Source organism: Phyllopteryx taeniolatus, chromosome 1 (assembly GCF_024500385.1).
Source record: "Phyllopteryx taeniolatus isolate TA_2022b chromosome 1, UOR_Ptae_1.2, whole genome shotgun sequence".
Classification (NCBI taxonomy): domain Eukaryota; kingdom Metazoa; phylum Chordata; class Actinopteri; order Syngnathiformes; family Syngnathidae; genus Phyllopteryx; species Phyllopteryx taeniolatus.
In genome coordinates this window covers 31,607,032-31,619,143 of record NC_084502.1, presented here as the reverse complement: position 1 = coordinate 31,619,143, position 12,112 = coordinate 31,607,032, and the positions used below count along the sequence as shown (strand labels likewise).

General features: G+C 43.1%; 2 protein-coding genes across 4 annotated transcripts in view; both read right to left on the bottom strand.

Annotated features, from left to right (window-relative positions):
- The window catches only part of arfgef2 (ADP-ribosylation factor guanine nucleotide-exchange factor 2 (brefeldin A-inhibited)), a 75,339-nt gene extending 73,724 nt beyond the window's left edge, over window positions 1-1,615 (bottom strand). For both annotated transcript variants that reach the window (XM_061789151.1, XM_061789154.1), the window contains exon 1: window positions 1,224-1,615. In XM_061789151.1, the coding sequence (XP_061645135.1) occupies window positions 1,224-1,401 (178 nt within the window). In that variant the 5' untranslated portion in view covers window positions 1,402-1,615. The remainder of the gene's footprint in view (window positions 1-1,223) is intronic.
- Window positions 1,616-4,814: 3,199 nt separating this feature from the next.
- pard6b (par-6 partitioning defective 6 homolog beta (C. elegans)) overlaps window positions 4,815-12,112 on the bottom strand; it is a 38,423-nt gene continuing 31,125 nt past the window's right edge. For both annotated transcript variants that reach the window (XM_061789166.1, XM_061789173.1), the window contains exon 3: window positions 4,815-10,544. In XM_061789166.1, coding sequence (XP_061645150.1) covers window positions 9,634-10,544 — 911 coding nt within the window. In that variant the 3' untranslated portion in view covers window positions 4,815-9,633. The remainder of the gene's footprint in view (window positions 10,545-12,112) is intronic.

Sequence of the window (12,112 nt, the reverse complement as noted above, 5' to 3'; positions counted from 1 at the left end):
ATGAAAGCTGTTGTTTTTGTTCCTTTAAATGTAAACACGATTAGCGCGCCGTTGCCTTCCCAGTATCGACGACCTTCCCAAAATGGCCACCACGTAGGCACGACAATAAGTTGTCTTGCCTATGTGGTGGCCATTTTGGGAATACTTAAACGTCACTAGCACTTAAACTTAAACATCACTAGCACTTAAAGTGGATTGGCGCAAACAGCGCCCAATGCGCAAGTCGAAGTCTTGTGCACGAAATAGTCGATAAATAAGCAATAATTGACAAATAAATGTAGCGAGCGACATTTAGAGTATAAGTACAGTTACTTCTTAACAGCTGAAGTGGCGGAAGTGTTTTTTCCGGTGTTGTCAACTCCTGTGATACCAAAGCAGGTCCCGAGCGCACAGGCGAAACCTCAGGCCGACGCGCTTTTGCATATTAGTCCGCCGTGGAGTAATATTCAGAAATTACGTGTGTGTGTGGATGGTGGACGTGTGGAATGGATCTAGCTGCCAGCGTTGAAGGAGTACGAAACAGCCTATGACGTCAGCGACGGCGGCGACCCCCCCCCCACCCCACGGAAAAACTCGTCGGATCTGTACGATTCACGTAAATGGCCTATTTTGAGTTCAAAACGGCGAATTTTGCCCAAAGGCGACTGATTTGCATGTATGAAAAAAAAATTTGTCACCAATCCCCCGTTCAAAATAAACGGAATAATCGTTGAACAAAACTTTTTACTGCAAGCTTCTGGTTTCAAAACCAGTTATCCATCCATTTGTTGTGCTTATGAAATAATATGACTCGATCATACATTCACAGTCAGTTCACCGTCATAAAAACCCTTAGTGGGAAACCATAACTACTTAACATAACCAGGAGAAAAATGAGTTTGACACCCCTGGATCGGGAAGTAGCACGGACGTCACAGTTTCCTGGTGTGTGTTCGGCAGCTGTCGGGCTGGGTGACAGTGCTACGTACCACCCAGTGATTGGTCTGTCTAGCAAACCTAGCTTCGCCGGCTAACCACAACGACGCTGGCGTGCAAATGCCCGCAATGACAGCGGAGAGTGGAGTCTGAAGGCCGTTCCACTGAGAAATCACTATCAATAACGTCAGCAGGCGCCACAAGAGACACGACCACTTAGCCGCTAACGCTCGCCAACGTGGTAACTGTATGAGGAATGAATCACCGATTAAAAAGTTCGAACAGATGCGGCTCGTTCTCTCACTCACCCAACGCCACCTGACAGGCTTTGCGCAGCTGACTGTGCTGACTTCTCTTCACCTCCCGATCGGAGAGGATCTTCTCCAGCGCCCGAGACAGAAACATACTCTTGGTTTTACTATTCTCTGCCTTTAGCTGTTGATGTTGTTGGTGGTGGTGGTGGTGCTGCTGGTGCTGCTGCTGCATTGCTGGGGTCTCGGTCCCGAACTTGTCTCAGGCCGTCATTTTGGCCAGGCCCCTGCTGGAAAGCAGCTGACAAGAGAAGCCAGCGAAGCTTTTTTTCCTGGGTTGGGGCTAGCTGCGTTTTTTTGTTTTTTGCTCCTCTTCAGCCCTGCACGGCCATAACTGTTACCTGTCACATCACGTGATACCCAGCTGGATCGGAAGTGGCGTCATATCCGTGTCGTCGTCTGATTTGAATTGCTTTGGGTTTTTTTGGTGAAAGATTCAACTTTTAATCGTGTAATACAAGAATAAGGCTATATTATTATAATTATTTGTCCAATATTTATTGCGAAAGCTCCACCAGGTGACGGGTTCCGTTACGTGATAATTATTCGACAGCAATGACGTAATTAACGGCGCGCCCGAGTAGTGTTCGAAAACTACAGTTGTTGTTTTTTTCATTTGACTGATCGATTGAACTACAGTACCGTAGTCCGCTACATATATTCCATCCACGGCATAGCATTGCTTCCCTGCCCTCAATTACTTTGTAATGATATAGATTTTGTTTTTTACAGTTTAAAGTGAGACACATTAATTAAGCACCTTGTGCAGGTCAGTAAATAAAATATCTCAACAATACATTCATAACACTCCTGAGCTCGACTGAATTTACCAAACTATTATCATGCATTAATTAGGAAAATGCATGAATGAAAACTGCACAACTTCTATTGAGCTAAAATACGTAGTGGTTCTTACATAAATTAGCAGGGGCGTGCAGAGTACGAACATACCCCAAGTCAAGTCACAACTGGCCAAATAATTAACTGTCCAATGATGACACAAGATGCAAAGGAAATGCAAAGGAATTGAACTACTTTTTCAATATAAATTAAGATTTTAAATCCTCAGATTTTTTGTCAAATTGGACTACTTTCTGATTTCCTGAGTTTCCTTTGTGTTTTTAGCAAAACAAGACATTATTGCCTATTTTCTGACACGTTTGGAACATGTTTGAAATCAAACTCTAACCCAGTCATTCCCAACAAGTGCCCAGTCTGCCCAATTTGAAATCCTAAATCCCACCAAAACCTTAAATCAAAACTCTGATCAACATATGAGGCTCGGATCAATAATTTTCCAAACATCCATCCATCCATCCATTTTCTGAGCCGCTTGTCCTCACGAGGGTCGCGGGCGTGCTGGAGCCTATCCCAGCTGTCATCGGGCAGGAGGCGGGGTACACCCTGAACTGGTTGCCAGCCAATCGCAGGGCACATACAAACAAACAATCATTCGCACTCACAGTCATGCCTATGGGCAATTTAGAGTCTCCAATTAATGCATGTTTTTGGGATGTGGGAGGAAACCGGAGTGCCCGGAGAAAACCCACGCAGGCACGGGGAGAACATGCAAACTCCACACAGGCGGGGCCGGGGATTGAACCCGGGTCCTCAGAACTGTGAGACAGATGTGCTAACCAGTCGATCACCGCGCCGCCAAGATGTGCACATAAGAGGTTCAAACGGTAAACTATATTAACTGTTAATTAATGTTAATTAATGTGTAATTAAGCGGATTATTAAAGCTTTTTGTTTCATACTGGTAATAGTAATACATTAAACTTATATAGCACTTCTCGATACTTTACACCAATCAGATGAGAATAACAGTCAGGTGGGTGAGCAGGAAGCCCGGCTGGCGGGTGCTGGTGTCAGCGACGCTGCCCACCGCGGTGGAATGCAAACAAGCTACGGAATCGAGTCACAACCGAGGCCGGGTGTTCGAGAGCTTGCTGAGAGAGAGATAGCTTTTCTTTTCCTTAGCCACCTGCATGAACGACGCTGGAAAGAGCTCCAAAAATAATACAAATTGGGATTCAAGGATTATGTTGTCGATTACGTCTTTAAAAAGTGGATGGCAACCTGCATGGTTTGCAACTCGCGCATGAAAGACAACGAAAACGATGTCAAAGTTCATCCGGGCTTCAGCGCGCTCTATTTTCTATGAATTCACGAATTGTTGGCAATTGGCCAGGATACGGCAGTGCGTCCGCCATATTGAATGTGTCAGTTCTGCCCGTGAACGTCTCGTCGTGTCTCCTCAGTCAGAGCGGCGGGAGGGCGCTCCGAATAACCGAACGGCACACTCCAACAAGGCTCTGAATTTTCGAACGTTCCAGAGTGTAGAGAGAGCGCTTGGAGTGACTTTCCGAACGTACCCCAAGTAAGTGCCGCATTTATTTTACTATGCTTAAAATGCGCGCTCATAGAAGTCACATATGTGCAAGTCTCAAGTCACTGTTGGGAAAAAAATAAGCAAATCAAGTCGAGTCATGACTTGGTTTAAGCAAGTCGCAAGTCAAGTCATACAATCTTGCCAATGTCCATCACGCTCGTTTGTAAATTCACAGAAAATGGAGTGCGCTCAGCCTCTCTGAACACTGCATTCTCAGAGCGCAGTGAGAGCGTCAGATTGAATTTCCGAACCTACCCCAGATTGCTCCATAAAGTTGTTGGTGTGAATGGGAATACTTATGTTTGGCAATGTGTCCATACGCCCAAAACAAACAAACAAAACATAAAATGCTTTATTGTCCTGGGTACTCGCTTTTTTCCCACACTCTGAGTTCTGGTTCCACTTGCAGAAAGAAGCAAACCGCCGGCCGCTGCTGCGCGAGGTAGAAGAGGAGATGGCCGAACGTTGACGTGAAATCACCGGATGGATCCAGTCCACTGGTTGTCGATCTAACAAAAGCCGTCATTTCCATTGGTCCAGCAGTATGTGGGGCGGGATGAGGGCTGGCACACTGCATAAGACACAGCCGCCCCTAAACCGAGCCAATTTCACCATGGCCATAAAATAGGCTCGAACAATCAAAGATTATTATTATTATTTATGAGTATTTTGACGAAAGCATGCCGTAGACATATTAGGATGCCTGGGAACTGCTTTAATTTGTGAAAAAAATACATGTCTTCTTGAAAGCAAGTAAATTTATCCACCATCTTAATACAGGTTTATTACAACACTGTCTGTGTGTGTATAAACATTATAAATATATATAAAGTTCATGTAAATAGGGTATGTGTATCACTTAAATTACGAAGTAGGAAATGAGTGACGAAAAAAATACATAGAGTCGATGTCTATGTACATTTGGACCTGTTATTGCTATGCAGAGCAGTCATCTTGAATGGTGAGTTTAGGGATTGAGTTTATTCCCCCCCGACTTTACGATTTGGAAAGCGTTTGGAACAGAATTTTGAAAATAATCAAATCCGTCGAACAGTTTGAAAAAGCTCGTTCCAGTTCTGAACAGGAAACGGTCAAAATTCCTGCAGATGGCGCCAGAAACCCACAATTTCAATTTACCCATCATCAGCAGCTCACCAAAACGAACGCAAACTGTATACTTGACACTCAACAGCTACTACTACATATTACATTTTTATTCATCTCAAATCAACAATTACAGGCGTACATCTATTTATTCGTACAGCTTCAGTAGAATCTTAAAAAGTATGTGATAAAACAAAAATACGTCATTTAAAGCATCAATATGAAAATACTGACAATCTGCATTACAAATCTATATATACCATAGCATTAATCTGGTAAGCAAATGCCACAGCCTAATCAGTTCTTTAAAAAAAAAAAACTAATAAAGTGTTCTGCTTTAAAATGAGAATTCACAGTATGAAAAAAAGTCTTTCAAAATAATCAGTTGTTTTAGCCAAAACAACATCTCCAGTGGTCAAATACATCTACCATGAGATTTTCTCAAACAAAAATATCAATAAAGAACACTAATACACACAAAAACGTATTGGTTACAAAAAATAAATTCATAAAAAGTGTACAAAGAATATACTCCAGATATAGACATGATTAGAGAATAAATAAGTGTCACTGCAGTTACAATCCGAGTGTCCAGTTAAAGACAATAATTTAAAAATTTTTGTTTGTGTTTGTTGGAATGACAGATGCCATCATCGGACTCATCAAACTTTGTGTTTCCAGTCGAACATTATCACAGTCTTGCCAGGCTCATTAGATTGCAATCATAAGGAGAAGCATTATGCAATAGTGAAACGTTGTGTGGATGTGTGTAAGCAGGAAAAACATCCTTCCATCCATTTTTCTACAGCGCTTTTTCACATTGGGGGGCATTGCGGGGCATATATAGAAAGTCACAGTCACACCTTCGGACAATTTGGTGCAGTGATTCCGACTCACTGTGCTGTGGCACATTAGCTTGCTGTGAGAGATCATGAGGTGTGATGCGGTAAATTATCTAACCCCACTTAATTAAAATTATTATTCATGTACAAATGTATTTTTTGTGCGTTAACCAACGCCAGCAATGTATAGTGACAAGCAGAAAAATGAAATGCTCTTTCACTAGATGGCGGATGGGACATGTATGGTAATTAACCTATTATCAACCTCATCTGACATTTATTTGGTGTTCTCTGAGATTTTTAAAAGTAAAACGTGCTTTGCCTGAATAAAGGTTGGCAAACACTGATTTAGTGTTGAATGTTTTTAAAACGTAGGAGGAAGCCAGAACACCCAGAAAAAACATTGCAAGCAAGAGGAAAACTTGCCAACTCCACACAGAAGGTTCTAGCCGAGATCCGAACACAGAACATTTCAACTGTGAGACAGACTTACTAACCACTTGTCGACCATGCTGCAGGACAAACAAAAACAAAATGAAGACAAACATTGCTCTCATTTCATTTTACATGTGGAGGCTGTCAGATTGCACACAATGACATTTGTCAAATGTCATTCATAAGGATACAGTGTTAAGATGTGCAAGAAACCATAAACATCACTTTACTTCTTTAAAATAGACCAATTTCTATTTCAATTTTGTTAGCTGGGGTCAAAACTACCTCGCAGAGACAGGCAGGGTTGTGAAGGTGTTACAGTGTTGCTTTCAAATGTTTCAATCTGGTCCAAATACCCATTATGGAATGCTGTTAATGTGTCTGCTACTTCTAACAGGACTCTACAGCGAGAAAACCCAATCAAAACTGGGGGAGAACACATCCCGGTGAACCCGCTAGAAAATGACCGAGATACATGTACGGTAGAAAGAGTAAAGGTCCAAGTAGTACAGGAGGGAAGATCAACAGAAAAGAAAAGAAAAAAAAATTCGATTTGTTTTTCACGGATGCAACAACGGGAGTGGCCCTGATTGTTGTGGAATATACATGGACAAACAAAAATCATCCAAAATACAGTGACCCTTAAAATGGTTCCGGAATGTTCAGGGAAGAAATATGTCCAACCGTCATCATAAGTGACGGCGCAACAGACTAAATCTCAGTTGAAGGATTAACTCCACAAGTGTTTTTTTTCTTTTCTTTGCTGCTGTCTTTTGCTTTTGTGATGTCACCACAGAAGGGAAATAGGGATGGCAGAGAGGATAAATATGAATACCGTCCATCCAGAAATACAGGTAGTGACAAAAACATGGGCCTCTGTCCTGGCTGGGACCATAAATTGATGAAGATAACAACAAGGCAACTAAATGTTTTTCATATACAATATAAAGGGATAGTGATGGAAAACAGGAAAAATACGATCGTAAACAGTAGAACCCCAAAAGAACCCCCTATTTTTTACACTTGTATGACAGTTAATAATTATGCTAAAAGGGGACATATTTGAAGACTTACTTTAATTGCTTCTATGCAAATAATTTTGCGTCTGGTGACTAATTAAAAATTAAAGTGTATTTCGTCGGCTTGGTGAGGGAGTGATAATGCAATTGAATCTGTATGGGCGCTCATTTTAATGGTGTGCGTTGGGGGAGTTGTGTTTAGAGTCACAAAAAAAGCTTTCATTGTCTTGGGCCCTTGCTGGTTTCCCACATGCTGGGCTCTTGCTCCCACTAGTACCGGGGTCGCCAGCTTTTTTTAAACTTAGAGCTACTTATTGGGTACTGATTAAGGTGAAGGGCTACCAGTTTGATCCACACTTCTGAAATTAATCTGTCCAAAATACCTTTGTGCTATTAATAACTAATATTCTTCTGTCAAGACACTGATCATGTTAATGATTTCTCACAATAATCAACAAGGTTGGAAACAAATGTAAACACACAAAAACACCTTAAGTCAAGTCAAATAACATATGAGGAGAGAAAAATGGGCACAACAACAGGCGTTTCAACACCAGCAATAGCCCCATTCCAGTTCCAGTCTGTTTACATTTTAAAATGATCACTTCTAAAAAAAAAATAAAAAAATAAAAAAAAAAAAAATTGGGAAATCACAATGTCCAATCACCATCATTGGTGAGCTACCTTTAGAACTGGCCTGCAGGCTACTGATGTAGTCCATGGGGGCTACCTGGTGTCCACGGGAACCGTGTTGGTGACCCCTGCGCTAGTAGAAGCAAGCGAGCATGAGACAGAAGAGGAGACAGCCAAACTGCGTCAGAAAAGCGCCGGCGACATCAAGCTCAACGAAAGACAGATTCTTCATTGGCTTAGCAACGCGGGGCGAGATGAAGGCTGGCTCACTGCATGATCAGATCTGCCTTTAAAACAAGCCAATTTCACCAAGCCAAGTAATATGCTACCAAAATACGTCTTGAATTCTTGATCCTTGGGATAGTTTGATGAAAGCATGCTCCAGTCATGTTATTAAGACACCTGGGAATTTGCTTAAATTAAAATTAATTTAATTAAATGCATTAGGTCATATTTAAGGTTCCACTGTACTCATATATATATATATAAAACACAGGCCTGATTACTGGAGATTAGCCAGTAGCTGGCACATTATTATAATCAATCACTTGATCCATCAATATATTAAAAAAAAAAAAAGAATCAGGGTGAAAGGCCCAGACCTTCGTCCTTGAATAAAAACATTATCATTATTACTATTATTATTGCAGAAGGCAGCCTTTGTCATTAATTTCGCTGCAATATTCTTGCGGACGATTGTCGTGCTAAAAAAAACAAAAAAACGTCTTGTACGGTATATTTCCATGCGTGTGTTGCTGGGGAAATGGTCGTCCTTTCGTAGGACACAAGGGCACGCCGGGGCTCACTTCTGCTCTGTCGAGAAAGCTTAAAAAAAGAAACGAGTGCGTCTGGAGGCTTGAAAGAGGTGCAGTACCTGGATTTAGAGGGAGGTTTGTCTATGTTGTGACATCTTTAGTGTGTGTGTGTTGTGCCTGCAGCCTTTGTGGTGCCACAAAGGCACACATGCGTGGGCACCGGAGTCACAGGTCTGGTGTTATACGTGTAAATGTTAGGATGTACAAACATTTAAATGGGCTTTATGTCCAGATTCATTATTAACATGTCATTGTGCTTCTCCGTGAAAGTCAGTGCCGTCAATGCCTGGTCCGTGACTCCCACTGAAAGTGTCTCTCAGTACATTTACATGCAGTTTGCTCGAGCTACTGCTACAGCTGTGAAATAGACTACTTGCGGTGTCATTCACGTTGTGGCTTCAAGCAATTTATTGGCCACTGCCATAGGTGGCACAATATCCTCTTTAAGCCTCTTCGTGGCTTTTTTTCTGGTTGACCTAATCAGTCACAAAATAAATCAAGCTAGCTGGTGGCAATTTAACATGCTGAACAGTGATTTGTGCAGTGTTCTAACTCTGTATGTTTAGTACACTATAAATTACAAATGACATGTTTGTTATTTGTTTTGTTAAGTGGGATGTATGAAGACATGTTCTTCCTGGGTTACCAGCTTCTGAGTTGCAACATGTGAACATCATCTTAGCGTGATCTGGTCCTATTCACTTGTTGACCTGCCGCAATTACAGCAATCCCTGTATATTTGCGGTTCACTCTTTCCAAATTTAACTATTCGGTTTTTTTTTTGTGCTCTTAAGATGCCACGCGATGCTGTCAAACCCCTGTCTAAATACGAAATGGTGTCAAGGAAGTATGTTACAGTGATATCTCTCAACTGAGAGATGAGCGTTGTATTTTGCGGAGGAGCCAAGTTTAGCCTGGGTTGTTACTGGATGTTACGGAGCTTCTTTGCCCCATGCTCCTTTTAATTGAAATCAACTCACCTTTAAGCTATTTATTTTATAGGTAATGTAAGATGAGTTTGAAAATATATTGAAGTATTTTGGGATCACAGTTTGTGGTATATTTACGATTTAAACTTAATACAGGCAATCAAAATTATTTTAGGGGGGCACGTAAACGTACTGAATGTATGGAAGTATTAGTGTGTCTGTGTATGCGGCTGGTCTACAGTGTTATTACAGTCCCGTCCTCTTCGAGACTCCGCCTCCTTGCGGCTCTGTCAGGCGACGGCGTGGAGGATCCAGCTTTGCTCAGTGAGCCGCTGCTCCCGCGGGCCAGCACGGCGCCGTTGACCGCAAGGGGTGGTGGCGAGGCGGACGCTCGCAGGTTAAGGTGTGGCTCGTAGCGAGGCAGCTGCGTCATGCAGTAGTTGGACGGTGTGAGGCTGATGGGCTCGGCGTCGCCCCCTGCCTCGATTACAAGGTCCTCGTCGTCCTCGTCGCTTTCGAGCTCCCCGACGGGGAAGTTTTGGATGATGTGCGAGGGTGCGGAGGTGCTTGCGGCGAGCCCGGCCGACAAAGAGTAGCCGTAGTAGCTGGCCCCGCTGTCCGAGGAGCGTCCTGAGCTACCGGAAGCCGTGCCTCCGCCGCGGACGACGTTGTTACGCTGGTTGGCCGGCTTCACGGTGATGATGAGGTTGTGGCTGTTAGCAATCATCATATCTGTCACTTGGTCCAGAGACTTGCCAGCCACCTCGATGCCATTCACCTCCAGAACCTCGTCATTCACTGCCAAGAGACCGGTGCTCTCCGCCAGGCCGCCGGGAACCATCCGGGAGATAAAAATGGCGGGGACCTTCTCCAAGCCCTGCGGCGTGACCCGTACGCTGGAGCCATCGCGAATGTAGAAGCCCAGAGGCTTTTCCTGGCCGTGCTTGTACAGCCGCACGCGTCTGTGCGTCTCGGGCAGGATGTCCACATCGATGATGGACGAGACGGGACGGAAGTCCCTCGGGAGGCTGATGATAACCGGGGGCTTTTTCCTGTTGGCGTCGGGCCGGAGAAGAACTGCCGAAAGAACAGTGTTTTTCTTTCTTGTCAGCGAATCGGTACCGAAGGTTGTATAATCTGCTTCCTCTGCGAAATAAAAGACAGTAGGAAGTGACAAGAGGAAGGCCACCGTGCAGAGCGGTGATGAAGACAGACCAGAGATGACAAAAGAGCAGAAAGAAGGGACAGAGAATAAGGAACTGTTATTGAACGTTGGTTTATGTTGCATGTCATTATACATGTCATCCATTTTCTATAGGGCTTGTCCTCATAAAACGAGCTGGCCAGTCCCTGGACTGGTCGCCATCCAAATAAAAGGGACATTTCGACAAACAACCATTCACACTCACATTCACAACAATGGACAATTTAGAGTCTTGAATGAACCGAATATGCATATTTTTGAATCTGGGAGGAAATCTGACTACCCAAGGAACGAACATATACTGTAGGCCTGTCAAATAATTTCAAGAGAATGAATAATAAACTCTCATCTTTGGGTGTCCTGCAAAATCCACATTCTATACCAGCCCAGAGCTCTGTCTGTCATCATCACTATCACCCATTTTTACAATCCTCACTGACTAGCTTGTCTTGGGATGATAAATTGATATTCAAAATTTAGAATCTGATTAAATCTCATAATGAGGTTGGGTAGAAGGCTCCATCTTGGAACTACAAAGAACTACAACTTAACTACGTTGCTAAATTCAAAGTAAACTTAAAAGAAAGTTTCTTGCGGGCCCATTTTGAACTTTGAAATAAACAAAGTAAGAAGTAAATATTGTAATACCATTTGTTCATGCCCACGACGCTGACTTGTGCGAAAGTGAACAATGAGGTTCAACAGACTAACAAAGTTACCATGTCAATATTTCTGCCACACATTATCAAACATTGATTATCACCTGGTTTCTGAAGACCCAAAGTCGGCTGGGATTGAGCGTCACGATGGCCGACTGGTTAGTACATCTCCCTCACAGTTCTGAGGACCTGGGTTCAAATCCAGTCCTCCGTGTGGAGTTTGCATGTTCTCCCTGTGGCTGTGTGGGTTTTCTCTGGGTGCTTTGGTTTTCTCCCACATTCCAAAAGCATGCATGGTAGGTAAATTGAAGACTAAAAATTGTCCATAGGTGTGAATGTGAGTGCAAATTGTTGTTTGTCGATATGTGCCCTGTGATTGGCTGGTGACTAGTTCAGGGTGCACCCCGCCTCTCGCCCAAAGTCAGATGGTATTGGCACCAGTATACCCGCGACCCTAGTGAGGATCAGAGGTGGGTAGTAACGCGCTACATTTACTCAAGTAACATTTTGGCTAAACTGTACTAGTGAGAGTAGTTTGAATGAACCATACTTTTTACTTGAGTAGTTATGTGAAGAAGAATTGATACTTTTACTCTGTTACAATGATCGATATGCTGCTCGCTACTTTTATTTATCCATTAGTGTGTGCACGATCTATTTTTAGACTTAGTCGACTTTTGCATGGGGCGCCGTTGTGGCCAATCCAACATGATCACGAGTGTCATTTGAGTCCAATTCACCAATCAGACAGCACAAGGCCACAAACCACAAACAAACCCTTTGTGGGCCAATCAAAGTGACTAATTCTGGGGGGTGGAGGGGAAACAGCTGCTCGAGTGTATACTTGACAG